The 21,464-nt window shown below is 39.0% G+C and overlaps 5 protein-coding genes across 5 annotated transcripts in view; 1 reads left to right on the plus strand and 4 right to left on the minus strand.

Annotated features, from left to right (window-relative positions):
• The window catches only part of LOC134653924 (glutathione S-transferase 2-like), a 124,381-nt gene extending 119,342 nt beyond the window's left edge, over positions 1–5,039 (minus strand). Inside the window, exon 1 of the mRNA XM_063509289.1 lies at positions 5,030–5,039. The gene's annotated coding sequence lies outside the window, so the exon portion shown is untranslated. The remainder of the gene's footprint in view (positions 1–5,029) is intronic.
• LOC134653931 (uncharacterized) lies at positions 196–12,421 on the minus strand. The gene is made up of 3 exons (XM_063509301.1): positions 12,291–12,421; positions 3,139–3,311; positions 196–297 (listed from the first exon to the last, which is right to left on the minus strand). Exons 2-3 carry the CDS (start codon positions 3,298–3,300, stop codon positions 196–198), a joined length of 264 nt encoding a protein of 87 aa, XP_063365371.1. The 5' UTR covers positions 3,301–3,311; positions 12,291–12,421.
• LOC134653919 (sepiapterin reductase) lies at positions 11,201–12,280 on the minus strand. Its single transcript, XM_063509285.1, has one exon. It carries the CDS (start codon positions 12,278–12,280, stop codon positions 11,474–11,476), a length of 807 nt encoding a protein of 268 aa, XP_063365355.1. The 3' UTR covers positions 11,201–11,473.
• LOC134653930 (uncharacterized) lies at positions 12,267–12,915 on the minus strand. The gene is made up of 2 exons (XM_063509299.1): positions 12,704–12,915; positions 12,267–12,463 (listed from the first exon to the last, which is right to left on the minus strand). Exons 1-2 carry the CDS (start codon positions 12,825–12,827, stop codon positions 12,300–12,302), a joined length of 288 nt encoding a protein of 95 aa, XP_063365369.1. The 5' UTR covers positions 12,828–12,915; the 3' UTR covers positions 12,267–12,299.
• Positions 12,916–18,592: 5,677 nt separating this feature from the next.
• LOC134653912 (ski oncogene) overlaps positions 18,593–21,464 on the plus strand; it is a 101,950-nt gene continuing 99,078 nt past the window's right edge. Inside the window, exon 1 of the mRNA XM_063509276.1 lies at positions 18,593–19,873. Coding sequence (XP_063365346.1) covers positions 19,088–19,873 — 786 coding nt within the window. The 5' untranslated portion in view covers positions 18,593–19,087. The remainder of the gene's footprint in view (positions 19,874–21,464) is intronic.

Consider the following 21,464-nt stretch of genomic DNA (forward strand, 5'->3'; position numbering starts at 1 on the left):
TAGTGGGAATAACCCTTTACGATGGCTAGTGCTGCACTCTGGCGGCAGAAGATTGCAGTAATACCCCTATTCATTCCACTGTTTAGCGGTGCGAAGGAAGATCTTGCAGTTAGGGAGCTCTGTTTTAAACAACTGTTCAACGTCGGGTCTCTAGAGGATATGTGCAACATATACCGTACACGTATAGGGTCCGGTCTACCCGTAGGACACCTCCTCTTCCATGATGGTCTCCCAAGAGTCGTCGGTTTCCGTTTCCCAAGAGTCCTCTTCCTCTTCCTCGTCGTCTAAGAATGCCACCTGGAAGAATGGCGACAAAAAGTATAACCGTTTTGGAATAGACATCAAAATTAACTTTAAAAAACCGGCCAAGTGCGAGTCGGACTCGCGCACGGAGAGTTCTGCACCATCAACAAAAAATAGAGCAAAACAAGCAAAAAACGGTCGCCCATCCAAGTACTGACCCCGCCCGACGTTGCTTAACTTCGGTCAAAAATCACGTTTGTTGTATGGGAGCCCCACTTAAATCTTTATTTTATTCTGTTTTTAGTATTTGTTGTTAGAGCGGCAACAGAAATACATCATCTGTGAAAATTTCAACTGTCTAGCTATCACGGTTCGTGAGATACAGCCTGCATGGAGAGAAAAAATATTGTTCGAATTAAAAACCTGCTTTCTAAAAGACGGGATTATCAAACTTTATTAATTTTTACATTTTTTTTCTAGGCGATAGAAAATAATATAATTTCAAGTAAGTTTTATTAATTTCATAGTATAGGAAATACAAAACGGTTTTACTTAATCGTGAAATTAATATTCTTTACTCAGAATAACAGATTTGTATAAATTCTATAAAACTTTCCTTGAGTTTATAAATGGTGTACTAGTTACAGTACGTAAAGATTACTAGATAATACAAATGGGATTTATTAAAATCGGTGGCTACAAATGAGTATTAATAATTATAAGTCAATTCTGATTTCTATACTTGGTAATCTTGTAATAACAAGTCCCTTTCTTATTCTTATGAGTTTTATTCTTATTTCCGTAAATAGTAAATATCTTTATAGATATTAGTAAAGTGTACTAATAACAAGATTCCTAAACGCACTAGCCGCCCCTCCCCCCGCACGCGTACTCCGTATCCATCTTTGACTCGTCCATTTTGCTTGTAACCTCATCGGCGAAAGGAGCTCATCGGAGAAATTATGTTTGGTGCATGTGGTGTGTCGTTGAATGGAACTATGACTAAGTCTAGTTTTAACTACGTTGAACATATAACAAAGAAATCTATAAAATTGGGCCAGCGACTTGTAAGTAACCATAATTGCAATTTACAGATGCACCCGTACCTGATCCTGATCCAATCCATTCAAGCGCGATTGGAGCGTGCCACGCAAATTTAGATCACGTAAGAAGTGATCGTTCCTTACGGGATCTAAATATGTCTGGTACGTTTCGATAGCGTTTGGATCGCTTGGATCAGGCTCAGGTGCGGACGCATCTGTACATTGCAATTATGGTTACTTGAAATCAAATCGCAGCTTACTGAATCCCATGAATTATTCTATAGGTTTGTAATTTCTAGTAAAAATATTACTGAAAATAAGAGTGCTGCTTTATTGTTTCCAAGCAAACTATTGTGAATTTTAGTCACGGGATTAGTAAAACCAAGAAACAAAACACTAGATAAAACTTCTCAGCTTTATAAATTCCATGACTTTTTTTTGTAATTTCTAGTAAAGTTTACTTGTTTTTAGTAAACAGTATTGTTGTTCCAAAAAGAACAATTTTTTTGGTGTTAGTAAATACAATTAGTAAAACTGGTTCATAACCGTTAGTATAATCTACTTGTCATGGGATTCACTAAAATTTTACTAATGATTAATATTTTTTACTTGATTCTACAAAAAAATTCTCTCCGTGTGGTGACAGACGGACGGACGGACGGACAGCGGAGTCTTAGTAATAGGGTCCCGTTTTTACTCTTTGGGTACGGAACCCTAAAAAACCGACTTCAAAAAGCATAAAATAAAATATGAACCCTTTTCTATGCCTTAGCACAGAATAAATAATAGTACTAAGTACAGAAGACTCACTCTCTAACAAAACGCGTCTGTTACGATCAGCACAGATATGGCCGCTAGGTGGCGACAGCGCCACGCGCGGCTTATGGCTTTCCCCAAAATTGGGGCCGAACGGATGTACTTTAGCAAAGCGACGAAATCGCGGAGTGAGCCACGCCTGGCCTTAGCAACTGATATCTTTGAAGTGTGTACAGTCAGCAGCAGAAGTTACTAAGCTGGCGAGGTGTTCAAAATTACCTTAACGCGCTCTTATTCTCTGAACAATAAAGTCGTGTCAAGATCATTTTGAACACCTCACTATAACAACTATTGCTACTGACTGTATCTGAATCAATCAAAACTTGAGGAGTTCCCTCAATTCTTCAAGGAATCCATGATTATTACCTGAACTATGTCACCTATATTACAGTCTCCTAAACGTAATACAATGATTTAATTACTGCTCTATTTTGTTATGGTTTCTGGTTTGGACCATGCATGTTTGTCTGTCAGGTAGTTCTCGACTCTGTAATAAACCTTCACACTTGTGTTTGTCAGTAATGACAGTCATTAATTTTCATTGCTCTCGAGTGTCGGGGGCGACATGAAGTCGCGGCGCACATGTGGTAGAGTCCGTCTAAGCTAACTTTAAACCGACTTGAAGAGAACAAATTAAGAGAGTATCATTTTAATTAAAACTAATATTTTCACGTTGTCATTGCGCATGTCATGCATAGTTAGCGGCTTACAGTTCGTTCTCAGCTTATCTCGTGGTCTCGCAGGCTGTGCACGGTCAGGACTCGAACCTGGAACCTCCAGGGCCCAGCACCGTAGCACCGCTGTCGAGCCGCTCAGCAGTAGTGCAGGTCTTCACTCGTGGTCTCGCAGACTGTGCACGGTCCGGACTCGAACCTGGAACCTCCAGGGCCCAGCACCGTAGCACCGCCGCCGAGCCGCTCAGCACTAGTGCAGGTCTTACCCCGTGGTCTCGCAGACTGTGCATGGTCCGGACTCGAACCTGGAACCTGGAACCTCCAGGGCAGCTACTAGGGCAGCACTAGTGCAGGTGTCTTACCTCGTGGTCTCGCAGACTGTTCACGGTCCGGACTCGAACCTGGAACATCCAGGCGCGGCCCAGCACCGCCGCCGAGCCGCTCAGCAGCAGCGGCATGCTGAACCGGCACTTCCACGCCAGGCTCATCAGGAACATGAACAACGACTTCCGGTTTGTGGTCATTCTCGCATTATCTGGAATTAGAAAGATATATTGTCAACATTTTTGATACAAGCTTATCCTCCTGAGGCCCAGCCCACAAACAAGACATCCTCTAGACTGAGCATAGTAACGCTACCCCCTCTGCCACTTATACGGTAGTTTTACTCCATCTTCGAGTCAATCCCGTGCCGTGATTGGTCCGTGTCTTTGAACGGACCAATCACGGCACGGGATTCGCTCACCTCGTCCCCCCGCACCCCCGTATTTTTGGCAGCATCGGTTTCATGAAATAATTGCTTTAAACTCAGTCTAGAGGATTCCTAGTCTATAGCCCAGCCATACAAACGAAACATCCAAAATTTGCCACTGAAATTTGAACCTAAATTGTAGGAAATAAAGTTGATTTTGCGTTGTTTTGAAAATTGAACGAAACAAAGCAAAAGCGACTCATAGGTACTATAGGTAGGACCTTGGGCCTTATGAGGATATATCGCCATTTGTATTCTGTATTCTTGAATTTAATACTCAACAGTGATCTGATGTTTATTCCAAGTACTAAAATTGTTCCAATAAAGTTGTACCAATTTTGTACCAGGGATGTAAGTTTACAATGATTGACATCATAATATACTGATTAATTATGAATATATTAATATTGGTATTAATTAGGAAGTACTTCCAATTTAGCTTCTAATATTTGAGCAGTAATTCGATTACTTATACTAACAAATCAAATAAAAGCTTATAAATAATATATGTTAAGTAACAAGTGTAATTTCGAGAATATACTCAACTCGAATATCATTAACTAATACAAACATCTATACTTGCCCGCATTTTGTGTCAAAACACACACTGATACAAAATCCATTGAAATGAGATGTGTCTACACGGGAATTGTTTCGATAAGTAATAAAAATTAGCTTCCTTTGTTTACATCAAGGTCAATGTGGCTAATTCCGTCATAGGGCCTATTCCGTCCGTTTGCGTTTTTCTCGAACAACGAACAAAATTGATAAATTCATCGAAGCGATTGCTTTTAGTTTCAGCAATCAAAAACAAATGGGTTTATTTTCCTACGATTGAAAATCAATGAAATATGGGGCATTATCCATGAAAAGGGACCTTATTGTCGATGGCGCTTACGCCGCACAGCGTCGCGCGGCATTGTATTTATATCGGAGCATCGTTAATAATGGCGTAACCGCCATCGACAATAAGGTCCCTTTTCATAGATAACGTCACATATACCCTCGTGATGACGGTATGACGATATGACGGAATTAGCCACATTGACCTTACATTATTATAGATATCTACCTATTTAATACTTACCAAAAGTACTAGTAGTAGTACTGGTAGTAGTTATAAGTACTAATAAATAATCTTTTATGTAGACTTCTTATTAAATACGTTGGTATTATTTACCTATATTAATATAATTTTCTCAAAAATGGACGGCAAAGTCGACGTTGCCGGTTAAAAAATAGGTCGCGAAGTGCGTAGTTTATGGTCATTCAAAAAATTAAAAAGTTAAAAACATTGCAGTCTCGATTTCGGGACTGCAATGTCGCATACAAATTCCATTATTTAACGAGTTCCAAACTTTTTAAAACTTCAAATGGCCATATCAAATGAAGGCATAGGTCCCTTAAACAGCCAAACAGATGATCAGCACTTATTATTATAAAGCCTATAACAGACTATCGCACCGCACCGCGTCCTTGGAGCGTCGCACCCATAAGTGAGAGCGAGAAACAGATATTTCTTTCTCGCTCTCACTTATGGGTGCGACGCTCCAAGGTCGCGGTGCGGTGCGATAGTCTGTTACAGGCTTAATGTTGGTACCGCGACTATTTAGGTGTCTCAAATAGGTTGGCGTATTTTCAGCAGAAAAATACACTTCTTTTTTTTTTTAAAGGCGGCAAGCTAATTTTTTTAATGGTTGTATTTTTTCTGTGAAAATTAATGGAAAATTAGAACGTTGCTTCTGTAAAATATTTCTATTTCTTGCACCATTTTTGAGAAAAGCACTATATATGACTCGGCTGGAAGGCTACTTGCTGGCTTCGGATTCAATTAAACGGACTCCCAAGGTCGTCCGTTTAAAACGAATCCTCAGCCTGCAAGTAGCTACTTCCGAACCTCGACAATAATGTACTATTACGTTACCCTTGGCAAGACGTAAAACTTTAGACAAACCACGGCCGGTAATTCGTAATAAAGCCCCAGGTCGCATATTTGGGCGTTTTTTAGGGTTCCGTAGCCAAATGGCAAAAAACGGAACCCTTATAGATTCGTCATGTCTGTCTGTCTGTCTGTCTGTCCGTCTGTCTGTCCGTCCGTATGTCACAGCCACTTTTCTCCGAAACTATAAGAACTATACTGTTGAAACTTGGTAAGTAGATGTATTCTGTGAACCGCATTAAGATTTTCACACAAAAATAGAAAAAAAAAACAATAAATTTTTGGGGTTCCCCATACTTCGAACTGAAACTCAAAATTTTTTTTTTCATCAAACCCATACGTGTGGGGTATCTATGGATAGGTCTTCAAAAATGATATTGAGGTTTCTAATATCATTTTTTTCTAAACTGAATAGTTTGCGCGAGAGACACTTCCAAAGTGGTAAAATGTGTGTCCCCCCCCCCCCCCTGTAACTTCTAAAATAAGAGAATGATAAAACTAAAAAAAATATATGATGTACATTACCATGTAAACTTCCACCGAAAATTGGTTTGAACGAGATCTAGTAAGTAGTTTTTTTTTATACGTCATAAATCGCCTAAATACGGAACCCTTCATGGGCGAGTCCGACTCGCACTTGGCCGCTTTTTTTTATTTTTGTTGTCCCCTACACTTTTTTTTCAAATTTGGGATTTTTTATGTTATATGTACTCAGAATCACGAGCTCTTTCTATCCTAATAGGAGAAAAAAAGTGTCCCAAAATTTCCATACATTTTTCGATCTTTCCATTCCGCGACCGCCATACAAAGTCTATGAAAAATGGTGACGGAATGGAAATAAAAACCTTAGGACACTTTTTTATCCTATTAGAATAGAAAGAGCTCGTGATTCTGAGTAGAATAAACATAAAAAATCCCAAATTTGAAAAAAAAGTGTAGGGGACAACAAAAAAAAACTCCCATTTATGGCCCTCACCTACCTGCGATCTAGAGCATTCACGAATTCACCTCCCTAGGTATGTAATGTAACTATTACACACTGCACTTAATACACTTGTTCGTATTCAAATGTCAAATTTTAAATATTTCAAGGTAATCATAATCAATGGTTACCTAAGTGAGTTATCACACTGGATGCGATTCGTACGTCGGTCCGGTGTTTGAGCGAGACGACGCTATGCGCGTATTATAGCGACATCCCGCTCGCACATCGAAGAGACGTGCGAATCGTATCCAGTGCCGTAACCGCCTAAGATAGGTAAACAGTACACTAGAATAATCTTTTTGCACTTGTATTTAAATGTATATTGCAATTCGTACCTTATTCACATGACTTAAGGACCAAAATTATAGTTTACCGCTAAATGCAATGTTTGTCAGTATGACGCCATTCTATGCATCAGTGTTCATACACTAAATTTAATTATCAATACACTTTGAACCTTACGAGTTCAGTTATAAGGTTTTATATGACTATTGCGGTTAGGACATTTATTTTAAAATGTGGATTTGTTAGATAATGTTGACTATGTATACCTATGACATTATAGGTACTTTACTTGAGACGGTGTAAAACAAATCAGGTTTGCGTCATTCTGATAATAATAAGTAATCCTTGTTTTGAAACCCTAGAATCCTAAATACTTTGGGGTCGCCCATACAATTACATCACAGTCGCCGTGGTCGAAATCGTCCGGGAGAGTAGGTAGTAGTAGTACTTACATCACACAAAATATTTTTTTTTAGACCCCCTTTGTCACACTTTTTCATAGGAAAAATATAGGTCGTTAATACGTACTGTCACACTTGGCATGACCTCCCCCCTGCCCCTGTTGCTGTGACTAATATTTGGATGAATCCTAAACCTATTGGCTACGTGCGAAGTACATGGTGGGGGTAAGTAAAGCGATCGCAACGCACGCGGTGGTAAAAATTGGAACTAAACAAGGAAAGAGTTTAACATTTCATACAAGTTATATGGCTCGAACTGGAACTTTTATTTACCTAAGATTACTCCTGAGATATTCATTTAAATTGTATGGTGTAATGCATGGACCATTGTAATCTGTATGAAATGCTTAATATACCTAACTAACGTAATTATTTTGATAATAATTGATGCTGTATCCGTGTAAAAAGCTTTGCAAATGCTTTGTAAAATGATACTATGTGATCATTTTCTAGAAGTTAGGAATGGGTATAGTAAGTTATCCTTAAAAGATAGACATACACCATCGCGGATTTTTGTAGACCCATGAAAGAGAGACAACCCCACCATACATTGTATTGTTATAGCTCAAACGGATTAGGCAGCGTTTTCGATTAAAGCTCCTAGCCAGCGTGTTTTTTTCCGACAACATCGCCATATTTCCACTATTTTAAACAAAACCTTAATAAGTTATATATAGCGAAACCTTCCTTAAGAATCCCTCTAGTAATAGACGAAAATCGTGTGAAAATCCGTTCAATAGTTTTTGAGTAGTTTTATAAGATGTAGTAAATTGACATTTTCCCCCAGAGCTGCGGATGCTATAGTTCGTTTTTTTTTAGCATTAGAAAGAACTTGAAAGAAAGTAAGCGATTTTGACATGTCTTTTAATTGAAAAACACTTTTTAAAAATCAATAACTATTACTTATGAAAGCAGAAGACTATAAAAGATCGTATTAGATTCATAATTGTTACATATTTGCCGTAACTTATTTTTAAAATGTGTTTTTCAATTAAGACACATCAAGATTGTTTACCTTATTTCTAATGCTAAAAAAAACGAACTATTGGATGGGTGACAGTCGTGCACCCAGCGAATAGTTCGAATGCCCATGCCCAATTCATCTGACCATAACATTTATTTATTTATGAAAGTATAAGCATATTTTTTCCACGTGCGTTGTCGTCGCTTGTATTTCCTTACCATCAAGCAGCGTCATGGGCGTAGGCACGGTGGGTCATTTGCCCCATCCTGCTATCTGACCCGAAGTCAAGAATTTTTAAAAATTGAACCAAGATTTATAAGTTTATTTACTTCTGCCCCACCCCTTAACAAATTCTGGGTACGCCCATAAGCAGCGTTCTACCTCTCTGCTCCTGGATATCTTAAATTCAAATAATTTTCGTTATCCCTTGACCAGTGTTTTGCGTGCCCATTTTAATTTAGGTTCTTCTTAAATTCTCAAACTCTCCATGCCTTCTCGCCTCCGAGGATTCGCCTAGAAAGTAACCTGTTTCCAATACACGCGAGTGTAATCTTATTGAATATCGAATTTTAGCACTGGGAGTCGAACCCTGGACCGTTTTATCTTATTTTGTATCTTCAGCGGTGTGGTAACACAATATTAGTAGATTTTAATCTTTGATTTTTCATTGATTCCTAAAATATTTACCTACACTTAACGCCACTTGTACCATCCCCCTAACCCGGGGTTAAGCGGTTAAACCGTTAACACAGTGTCAAATTGTACTGGTAATCATGGTAAGTTCAGGCTTAACCCCGGGTTAGTGGGATGGTCCAAGTGGCGCTTAGCCTTATTTGCCTGATAATATGTATATATATTTTTTAACTAGGATATATTAGCTTAGAATAAATTTAAAAGTGGAAAAAATACTGTCTGCAGTATCGATCCAGAGGCCGTGAGTTCAAGTCTCACCCAAGACAGTAATTTTTAGTGTTCCGCACAAAAATTTGTTCGCGGAACACTTATGGGACCACTTCCATCTTGTTCCACTTTTAAATTTATTCTAAGCTTAATAGCATCGTTCGCAGACATTTCTGCTTGTTAAAAATTAAATTATGATATATATCTCAAGTATTACACATACCATTTTGAACCTTAATGCCAATGCACAAGGTTCAAAACAACAATGAATAAGAGATACAAAAACAAATACAGATTGAGAGAGACAGAGGTATATGAATGTAACTCATATAAAACAAAATGGAAGTTAGGGTACAAAAACACAGTTCGATTCAAGCATTTATTATATGAATTGCATTCATAAGATACACTTTAGGTTACATGAAAACGACAATTTCATTAAATTTTGTATAACCTTGGAATGTTCGAGTAAGGTCCCAAGGAATTGCAACTCTTTTCCAACTAGCATAAGAATCAAATTAGCTAGTTAGACCAAGCCAAGTTGGCAGCGATTTTGATAGCCAGACAGTGCAAGTGTTATTTTAAATATCAAATTTCTATGAGATTGTGACGTTTAAATAACACTTGCGACGTCTGGGCTATCAAATCGCTGCCACCATAACTTGGTCTAACTCTTTTACTTGAATTCAGTTGAAACCTTTTTAAAGTAATTACCTGGAGTATTATAATATAACTATGATATGGAATGTGTCATACTAAGTATTACACCAAAATATCTGAATAGGCTTATAGTATATACTAACCGATTTAAAAAATGCTGTTTTTTTATTAAATGGAAATTAGTTTAGCTATCTAAGCTGTCATTCATTCATTTGATCATTTAACTATGTGATGTGATGACATAATAAGGAATGCAATTAAAATGTAGCAGGCTTTATAAATAAACTAACTCATTTCATTAATGGCTAAAGATGCCGTTGTGTCTGCAAAACAAAGAAATATACAACTATCTTTGTGGACAAATAATAATATTAAAAAAATCATTTAACTTAACATACCAATGATGTTCCTAAATGAAAATTGATTTTAAGTACATTTGATATAACTAGTAAAAAACATCTAAATATAACATTTTTTAAGTCGGTTAGCCTATAGTGTTTTACAAACATACACAATATTGTCATAGATACCCTATTTACGTAGGTGTTATAGAACCAGACTTCGACAAATAAAAATCTAAGAAAACGAATAGATTTAACAAAAAAAAAGAACATTTTTAATTAAGTGTAGCTGCCGTAACTATTCTGAAAACTTAACTAATACCTACTTAAGTAAATATGCGTTGTTTTTACTATTAAAAATGTTTTACAATGAATATTGAATTTACTAACAATACAAAATTTACCTCACAAGTGCATTTTAGATAATAAGAAAACTTTACGAGTAAAAATGATATATCAGTACAAAATGTTTATTGACTGTATAGGTGCCTAGCTAGGTGTATTTACCATTAGGTCTAGTACACATATTACTTAAGGTGTACTGGTGAAAAAGTTAAACAAGAATCTAAGATTAAGAGATTACATAAAAAAAAAGGAAAAAAATATTGAATAGTTACACTTATTATAGGTATTATTCGGCAGCTACATAATGCATATAATAAACTCTGAAACTAGGAACTAGAGATATCACTTACATGGTACTAAGTCAGATCTAATAAGATATGTAGTTAGGACATTCTAAATGTTAGCGGGTGAATAGTAAGAAAGCTACATATCACTAGAGAGCTGAAGAAAATCTCTTGTATTCTGCTAAAAGTGCCACATTTGAATGTAAATATACCCTTTTACAGTCAATGTCAAAGATAATTATGTTTATTGTTTATACTTTTGCATCTTATTCCTTTCTAAAAAGCGAAAAATGTAAACATCAGTGGTGGCGCGTCCATAAAAGCCGACTCCCACCGGCTTGCCTGTTTTTGGACGTTTGAGCAGAGTTGACAAGGAAATATGTAAGCCAAATTAGCCCCGTCTTACCTATGGATATGTTTGACTAGCCACCACTGGTAAACATACTTTTGACGTGTGTACAATGGACAAAGTGGCTACTTTTGCAGAAAAATTGGAATATTAAGAAGGAGTTCTAAGTACAGTTGCAATGTTTGAAACAAATGGTTGTTGCAAATGGCTTTAGTTTTAGCATTTTGCTTGACAATATTTGGCTAATGTTTTTCATGAAGGTACATTGAAATAGAAAAAGTTGTTACAGAGAGTGAGAATAACTCTAGACTTTTAGGTACACATTTAGTAACAATGATGATTGAACAAAGTAAATCTGATGAAAATGGCCCTGATTTTGATTGTTACAAAGAACTCCAGCTAAATATCCTGTAATTTTAAGTAACAGTTGTGATTACTCATCATCAAAGTAATCCACATGTTCGCCCGGAGTGAATCTGCCCGCTTGGAGCACTCGCACGCACTTCTTAGCCGTCATCTCTGGCTTCAGAAGCGTACCCTGATTCTTAAACGTGGTGAACACATCTCTGAGATTCTCATTCACCGTTTCTGCTAACACATAATCAATCATAGCTGTTTCTACCGGACCGGGAGAGTAGTTCAAAACTCTAATACGCTTCTTTTCTTCTGCAAGCACTTTGAAATACATCTCCCGAGCTGCTTTTCCACTGCAGTAATACGCCATGCCGCTCATCGGCTTGATAGCACACAGAGATGTAATGTTCACAATAACCACCCTCTCTTCAACTTCTTCAAAAATCTTCAGAAATTGGGTGTTCATACCGATCACCTTAAAAACATTAAGGTCATAGTACTCTCTCAGTTCTTCCATATTCTCCATGCGGAAAGTCTCCACAGCTAAGTTTCCAAGTGACCCAACATTGTGGAAAATCAGACTGGTGTTGAAATCAGTGACCTTCCGTCCTGCTAGCGAATTGTTCAGAACAGCTTTCATTTCATCATTGGATGCTTTCGACAAGTCTATGGAGTTAAATATAACTTTTACCTTGTCAGATTCGCACAGGCTTGCTGTTACAGCCAGTTCTGCCTTGTTACGTGCTAGCAGCAGCATCAGAGAGTTCGGACCGAGGAGTTTAGATATCTCTACAGCGATGGCGCGACCGATGCCCTGGGAAGCTCCACTCAGCACGCAGTAAGTGGGCCCGGAAAGGTCAATGTTGTTTGAAGATGATGAAGCCATGATTACTTACAGTTTTGGTTTACTGACGTTCTTCTTCTTCAATGAGCTGGTCTTCCTCGGTGTCGCCGATGACGGGGTCCAAGTCGCAGCCCTCTCGCATCAACCGCTCGATGCAGTCCGCTCGATAAGCCGCCAAATCCTCCACAACCTTGTTCTTAGCTCGAATCGATTTCAATTTGCGCTCTGAAAACGTAAAATTCTCTCGTTATAATAATCTGGAGCAGCGCCGCAGGCAAAGTGAAGTATGGAGCGGTAAAAACCACTAAAATCGCAGCCGTAGGCAACGGTGTCCAATAACGGAATGTAATCGGAAACCCTGTCGCAATTTAATGTACATATTGTTACAATTCTGTGGTGTAATCCATCAGAACCAGTTCCAAAACTATTAAAAACGAATTACTATAACTAGTTACTTATAAATACCTAAAATAGCCAAGTATTCGGCCGAATCCGATAATTTTCCCGAGTCCTGCGCGGGCGTGAAATCGTCTTCAAAATTAGGCGAAACTACAGTTTCTTCGGCAATTTCGCTGCCCCAAGGATCCATCAATCTCTGTAACAAAGTATTAAACGTTTCTTGATTCGCTTCAGCGGTAAGCAAAACTTTTTTTTGGCGTGTGATAATGGAAATGTGATTCAAGGCCATTGAGACACCCACATTCACTAAGAAATAAGCAACATGACGGATGACTATGACGAGACGGTATAGACAACTTACTTGAACGTGGGCCTAAAGCCGATTGTTTAACATTTAATAAAAATATGGGATCTGATTACATTTATTATATAGAAAAATTGGAATGTTAAAGAAAACGAATGGAACTAATGGAAGCTTTAACTTGACATTGACGTTTTTTTATTTGATAATAGATAAGATAAATTAAACAACAATCAGTACGTGCATACCATGTTGCCAACCAGACAAATGTGCGTACATTTCTGGAACAGCCAACATAACAAAATAAAATTGAACAATAAATTTATATATAACCTGGCAACATTACACATTCAGGTTGAAGGTAATTTCGCTAATGATTATTGTATCAATGTATATTTAAATATTTTAAATTGTACTTTAAGTAGACAGAACAAAGTATATTTTTGAAGAAGCATAAAATGTGTATGAATTTACTAATTATTTCGTAACTAGCATTAAAAAAGCGCGGGGATTCCGAATACAATATGAAGTGACGACGTTAGTATTCAGTTGAATTATAGCTGGTCAACCAAATCTTGTCAGTAAAAAAAGGCGCGAAATTCAAATTTTCTATGGGACGATATCCCTTCGCGCCTACATTTTTCAAATTTGCCGCCTTTTTCTACTGTCAAGATCTGGTTGACCAAGTATACCTATAATTCTATATTGTAACGGTGGCTTTATAAATTAATCTTAAAACAATCATTTTCAATAATTATGGTATCATATCATCATCTCAACCAAAGAGTACTGAAATAACAATTCCTGTGGTTTTATTCTTATTAGAATCCAGTTAAAGGCTTCGTCACACAGGCTCGTTTTCCGGGCGAGGCGTGAGCAGCGCGTGAGCGTTTTGCGTAAGCGTGTGACGAAGCCTTAATTCTTTTGACTCAATCAAAACAAAAAAAATATAATAGGTTTATAATAGGGTGAATAAGGTTTACATTAAGTAGATAATTCGGTGCAGCGAATTTGAAGCAAACCAAACATAAACAAACCAACATTACTTAAAGTAGATATAGCACCTACTTATCTTTTAAGCTTGGCTGCTAAAATAAATCTAATAAACCATTTAACGGGATACCTATACTATAACAATGATCCAAGCACCCAAATACATATAAGACAATAACATTCAGACCAGACTTGACCCAGACTAAAACAGGGCATTAAAAGACGGATAGAAATAAGACCTATTCTCAACGCAATAGAGTTCAAAATTCATTGTGCTAACAGGATTACGTGACCACCGGTCATACAGCGAAATACAGCCAGGCAGGTGCGAACTCTACCAAGATTACACGTTCAAGTTTAGAACACACTTTTTTCTTCTACGATACGCAAATATAAACTTTAATTTGTTTTGATAAAACTTAATTTGTTATGTAGCAAATTGTTCCGCAATTTTCCATATTTTAGAGAAGCTAATTTCGACCCTATTTTCAATGACACAAGGTTAGATTTGATTTGTACAGAGCACTAATGATGGCGGCAGTTTTGAAGCGGGCGACCGGTCGCAGTAGACGCAGCTGCGTCCCGCGCGCCCCGCACCACCTGCCCCGCGGCCCGCGCATACCCCGCGCGTGTCGCGAGACCAAAGAGTACAATAATGGTAGACTGGTTCAATTTATTATTAAGTAGTAAGTACTACCAAAAGTACCAAACCCGGGAAATAGAGCGTTGCCGTGCCGGCCGACTGTCACGTAACAAGAAAGCGAAGTGAGCGGTTTACTTATAATATGACTCCAATGTCTCCAATAGTGTTGCTATAGCTACCTATAGTAAAATGGTGTTGAATATGTTGAATAATTGATTATACTGTGATATTCTGATATTCCAACGATTACCATATTTTTCAGCCAATTATTAGTTTCATTTCTTAGTTATAAAAACCCCATGTCCTGTGTATCATATCTCATGGCACTAGAAGGAAAAGACACGAGATTATATATTAATGCAGAAAATAAATTATTAATGTATTTTATTTAAAATATACTTTGACCAGATAAACATTACATATTACCATTTAGAATTCAGGCAGCGTTCGATGACTGTTGAATAAAAAGTATAAAAACAGTCAACGAAATTAGGTACCTATATAAATAAATGAATTATATTTTAATACATTTAAATCAGGAAGTGACGATAGCAGAGGCCGGGTCACGATAACAACGACCTATTTTAAACTGATAAATATATTATAATGTAGTCACACAAACAATGTTTTATACCTAAAGCTTACGACGCTCAATTCCATTTTGCATGATTCAGTTTGGTTTGGGTTGAAGAATGCGTTATCATTATTTCATGGAATAGAAGTTAGATTAGAACTCGGATCAAAAGACAAATTAGCGACATAAAATGCACGTGTACCAAAGTACGTAAGACGTGGTAGTAGAGAAGAAATGTATCTAAAAGCGTCCTTGGAATGTCATTAACACCAAGGATGTTACGGAGCTCCGTTTCCGTTAAGTCGGAACTTCCGTTTGGTATTACACATCCGTTTCTGTTCCGGTTCCGTTACTTTTGAAACGGAAGTTATATCGGATGTCAATGCTTAGCGCCGCAGCGGGACATGAGCGGTGTGCATCAAAAACAAACAGGTTTATACCAGTCATTCGCTCATAGCCCCGCTTGCCACGTGCTGCAGTAATTAGATGTTCTGGTTTATCCGTGTTTTTGAATTTAAAGTACGTATTCGTATGTGTTGTGTTGTGTAATGTATACCTACTGATAGTACTGACTCAGGCTCCGGTTCTGGTTCCGGTTCCGTTTTCGGTTCCGATTCCGTTTCTGGTTCCGATAAACTAAATTTAAAACATCTGGTTCCGCTTTCGGTTCCGATAAAACCACATCCGTTACATCCCTGATTAACACTATGGCGATATAAGTGAAATATTTAAAATATAGCTGGTCAACCAAATCTTGTCAGTAAATAGGAACCAAAAAAACTATACTCATCCTTTTTTTTTGGGTGCTAGTATTAGTGTAAGACAAAGATAGTATGAATCTCTCTGTCTATATTTGAAATGGAACAGTCCTTTGACACACTACAACAATCACCGTACCATGAGTCACTGACAGTGTCAAAACTGAAAAATACGCTAACGTCTACGTAATTTACTTTCTATACATCTCGCTCGCACTAATATGCGAGTACGAGTGAGATGCATAAAAAGTAAGTTACGTTCTCGATAGCGTTTATGTCAGTGCCAAACTGGTGGTAGCCACACAGATGACCATCAGATGACAATGACTATAGAGTAAGACCAAAGAAAGTCTGTAGCGCAATAATTTGACAGCGAATTAAAAAACTATTTATGGCAATGTGTTTTAGCAGTCAGTAAATGGTATGTGTTTGTCAAAATCGTTTAAATATTCGTTGTGTTTTGTGATGAATGAAAAAAACATGGTGAAACCTTACAAAACCGGCGTGCAGGAGTTACTTTTTCGCATGACGAATAATTTTACACTAGTAAAAAATCTGCACGAGGCGATTCAAGCTCAAAAACGACAATGTTTACAAAATTTGGAGTTGATGACGGGTAAGTGGAAGGAAACATCTTAATACTTGCACCATATTATGTAGATAACATAATATTGGTTTAGATTAAGGTTTCACTACAAATTGAACACACCTAATAGGTATAGGCATACTTACCTACCTTATGAACTTCCTCTAACATTTTGAGAAACTCATTGGTACTAACCGGGTTTCGAGCTCGAACCCACAGCCTCCATGCTTATGCTTAAGGCATGGATACCTACTAGTTAAAGCTTACATTTATTCTTAATATATGTTTATTGTTTTAATGGTTTATTTAGTTTATCCGAAAACCGAAGTTCGCATATTGCGGGCAATTTCTCTGTCAATCTAAATACGCCTTGATGGGAGTAAAAGAGACAGATGCCTGCAATTTGCGAACTTCGGTGTTCGCGGTAGGCCCTCTGTACCTATTTACCACTAGGCCGTCGCGGATATTACAAAAGCTCAATTATTTGTATGATGCCAAATGTCACTTTCTCCCAATGTTATTTATCAATATTCGTTTATGTATACATATTAATAGTGACAGCTATTGTTGGTATTACATTTATTTAACCATAATGCACAGATTAATTTTTTCATAGACGGTAAATATGGTAGAAATTTCACAAGTATCAAGACTATTTAATCCATTTTCTGTGGTGTTGTCACATATTGATTTTTAAAAACTATTTTTAATTTAGCGCTGCAGACTTTCTTTGGTCTTAGTCTACCTACTAACGAGCCAAAATTACAGGGTAAACGGTTTGTAAAGCAATATTTTCAGAATGACAGACGACGGATTAACTTATCAAACTAATGACTTCCCTTTAGCGCCCTCTGTGGGTTGCAGGACTAGTAGGTTAGTAGCCAATTAGCAGTTTAAATTTTCAACCCTAACCCTTTTTAGGGTTCCGTAGCCAAATGGCAAAAAACGGAACCCTTATAGATTCGTCATGTCTGTCTGTCTGTCCGTCTGTCCGTCTGTCCGTCCGTATGTCACAGCCACTTTTCTCCGAAACTATAAGAACTATACTCTTCAAACTTGGTAAGTAGATGTATTCTGTGAACCGCATTAAGATTTTCACACAAAAATAGAAAAAAAACAATAAATTTTTGGGGTTCCCCATACTTCGAACTGAAACTCAAAAAATTTTTTTTCATCAAACCCATACGTGTGGGGTATCTATGGATAGGTCTTCAAAAATGATATTGAGGTTTCTAATATCATTTTTTTCTAAACTGAATAGTTTGCGCGAGAGACACTTCCAAAGTGGTAAAATGTGTGTCCCCCCCCTGTAACTTCTAAAATAAGAGAATGATAAAACTAAAAAAAATATATGATGTAGATTACCATGTAAACTTCCACTGAAAATTGGTTTGAGCGAGATCTAGTAAGTAGTTTTTTTTTATACGTCATAAATCGCCTAAATACGGAACCCTTCATGGGCGAGTCCGACTCGCACTTGGCCGCTTTTTTGTATTGTGGCCGTTACCTATGTTTCCCAAGTTTTTTTCCCGATGAGTATACATTTTTTTTGAATCTTTAATAATATCTTAATACTTAAATCAAACCTAACGTACACAACGCACCGCGCACGTGATTTGCACAAATCAAATAAGATTTATATTTACTTCGTTTTTTTAGCATTAGAAAAAAGGTGAACAATCTTGATGTGTCTTTTAATTGAAAAACATGTTTTAAAAATAAGTCACGGCAAATATGTAACAATTATGAATCTAATACGATCATTTATATTCTTCTGCTTTCATAAGTATAAGTTACTGATTTTTAAAAAGCTTTTTTCAATTAAAAGACATGTCAAGATCGCTTACCCTCTTTCTAATGCTAAAAAAAACGAACTATAGGTAAATGATAAATTTTTTCTGCGGAAAAAAACAGGTCATCGATTGTTTATACCTAGGGCCATATTATTATTTACTTAACGCCTAGCACTGATAGGCTATCAGTGATAGCACTGTGGAGAAAATCACAAACAAATATAACACATCTTCAAGCCCTCTGTGCGACTGCCGAGTTTTGTAGAGCTATATTGCTCTGCACGCTCGGTGGTCTGTGCCGCAAGCGGGCGCAGCTCGCGCCGCCATTCTGGATATTTTGACGGGAAGGTCGGTCACGTGACGCGCCTCGCGGGGGCAGCGGCGCGGGGGCCGCGGGCCGGCTAGACTCTCCAGTAGCCGAGCCATCCGTCTGCTGCTTTGACTGCGGCCGGTCGCCGGAATCCACGCCCCCGTCTCAGCCGCCCGCATCTATTACGTACCATTTCGTTTAGCTTTTCGAGTGCATTAACGACGCGATTAGAGAATTACGAGGTCGCGAAGCGGACGAGCGACGTGTGCTACACGAATATAGAGCTCGAACGGCTCATAAATACGAAATGTGAAGAGTTTATTTGCGTATTTTTGCACGGGTGTGCGTTCGGCGACGGGGCGGAGACGCCGGCGCGGGGCGCGCTCGCCCGGTCGCGACGGCTCACTCGCAGACATGTCTCGGCCGCGGACGGAGCGCGGCGCGGCCGGCGCGACCCGCGCGGTAGTGTAACATGCGCACAGTCCGCGGACCATGGATGTGGTGACTCCTCACATAACGTCAGTGCTGAAGACGTTCCAGGCGCACGCGCCGCGGAGCCTGCAGGGCCCGGGCGGGCAGGCGGGCCGGCCGGCGCGGAGCCCGCCGCCGCCGCCGCCGCAGCCCGCCGCGCCGCCCATCCTGCTGGCGCCCGACCGCGTGCGCGGCGAGCGCGGCGAGACGCTGCTCGAGGGCGAGCCCATCTCCTGCTTCAGCGTGGGCGGCGAGCGGCGCCTCTGCCTGCCGCAGATCCTCACCTCCGTGCTGACGGACTTCACTTTGGAACAGATTAATAGAGTGTGTGATGAGCTGCAGATCTACTGCTCGCGCTGTACCCCGGAGCAGCTTCACGAGTTGAAATCGACTAGTGTGTTGCCTTGCTCGGCGCCTTCCTGCGGTCTGATCACGCAGACTGACGCGGAGCGGCTGTGTGCGGCTTTGCTTCATACCCCGCAAGGCTCCCGGCCGCATAAACTATGTGGGTATCGCGTCTACCATGAGTGCTTTGGCGGCAGCCGCGGGGTGTTTTCGGCCGAGTTAAACCTAGTGCAATGTTTAGAGTGCCGTGCTATGTACAGTCCGCGGCGGTTCGTCTGCCATTCGCACGCCACGGAGAACCGAACGTGCCACTGGGGTTTTGACTCTGCGCGGTGGCGGCGGTTTATGCTAGTGGCAGATGAGGAGCAGGATAAGGAGAAGTGTGCCGCGTTGCTGGACGCTTTGGATGTCGACGAGCCGCAGATCGTCGTTCCTCTTAAGCTCGCTTTGAAGCGAAAACAGGTAAGAATCTTGAGAAACAAAGCCTGTCTTATCGTTCCCCCTCGAATCTTTGTTACCCTTTTCCTTTTATCTCCTCATTCCCTGTTATGACATCTTTCGACGAATTCTGAATAAATAAGGGCGAGCAACGAGCGAACGGGTCGTCAACGCGAAACAAAGATATTCGTCCGTATCTTAGAAGAATCCTATTTGAATAAGGTTGGAATAATTCTCATATAACTTCGGAGCTTATTGGAATAAGTAATCGGTTGAAGACATGGACAACAGACATGACAAAACTAAGAGTTCCGTTTTATACAATACGGAACCTTACAAACTAAAACCAGTGTTAAGGAAAATAGCCTCGCTCCCAAATGATTCGCACCAATTGGCACTTTGACTTGGAGTGGGCTGTTTTTATAACGGGGCTCAAAAGCCCGGTATCCGCAGCATCCGGGTCTATGGGAAGAGGCGCTTGAAAAGCCATCGACGATATTAGGCCCTTTGTCACGTTTCGTCTCTCACCAGCTGTCACGTTTTCCACTATCTACAATTTTAGCGGTGCCTCTGACTTATTATGTCTGCGTAATGTTTATTATCTTTGCGAAAAACAAGCTTATCAGTAGCGATAGACTACATGAGTGTTGTCGAAGATAATGAAGTTTATTGCAAAAAGAACGATGTTATTGGTTGGAATACTAATAACTTGACTTGAGGTCAAAGTCGAGCCATCTAGGGTTAATTGGTGGTGATAACTTGAGTCGGTCGAGTCAGTTCAGTCACCTCCTACACGCGTTAAGGAATCGATTGGGTATCTCGAATGTGCCTGGATACCTAAACTATTTTCATTGAGACAATTCACAGTTTACGTACGGGTACAGTGAGCTCTAGAAAATATACGGACGCTGAGTTCAGAAGAAAAGACTAGAAGACTAAGGATTAGGGAATCACGAATGACATAAGAAATTAGATTTGGAAAGGGAGGGAACCTATCTAAGAAGAAACCCAAATTAACAGACTTAAAGAGAAGATATGCATAGAAAAACATAAATAAACTTGCCGAAATCTCAGTCTAGAACGGTTTTATTTTACAAGTAAAAGTAATTTACCTATACTATTTTCTACCATTTGTTATAAAGATACAATTACATCCCCGAACAAAGAATTGAGGAAGAGATCTCTGAAAGCTTCCTTTGATAAAAAATACATCGTGTACTATTCGCAATTTTGCAAGCAAAATACCAGCTTCACTTACGTAATGTTGACCCTCGTCATTAAAACATTCTATCCACAACTCCACACTGTCATTCCCAAACAATTGAACAAAACTTGCTAACCTGGCCCAAAAAACTGGTCCAAAACCGGAATGACCGTTTTCAAAACCACCATACAGTAACGCCGAACTTCGTGCAATGTTACAAAGTAAATTGCGAGTATACATCGCTGTTCAGCGTGCTTCGTCCTTCAGCGGAATGTTAAATGGCGTATGATTCCGCGCCGTAGATATAATGTTTCAAAACAAGTCTGTGGAATGGCGAGTTCTGCTTGAAAATCTTGTTCTACTTCAGTCTTGTTTTATACTAACTTATAGGAATCTCTTTTAGGATAAAAT

The sequence above is a fragment of the Cydia amplana genome, chromosome 14 (assembly GCF_948474715.1).
Source record: "Cydia amplana chromosome 14, ilCydAmpl1.1, whole genome shotgun sequence".
Lineage (NCBI taxonomy): Eukaryota > Metazoa > Arthropoda > Insecta > Lepidoptera > Tortricidae > Cydia > Cydia amplana.

Coding starts and splice junctions, on each gene's coding strand:
- LOC134653931 (XM_063509301.1), bottom strand. CDS start 3,300: ATGACCACAAACCGGAAGTCGTTGTTCATGTTCCTGATGAGCCTGGCG. Junction 298..3,138: donor ACAGTCTGCGAGACCACGAG/GTAAGACACCTG, acceptor CCATTCTTCCAG/GTGGCATTCTTAGACGACGA.
- LOC134653919 (XM_063509285.1), bottom strand. CDS start 12,280: ATGGCTTCATCATCTTCAAACAACATTGACCTTTCCGGGCCCACTTAC.
- LOC134653930 (XM_063509299.1), bottom strand. CDS start 12,827: ATGGATCCTTGGGGCAGCGAAATTGCCGAAGAAACTGTAGTTTCGCCT. Junction 12,464..12,703: donor CGAATACTTGGCTATTTTAG/GTATTTATAAGT, acceptor TTACGTTTTCAG/AGCGCAAATTGAAATCGATT.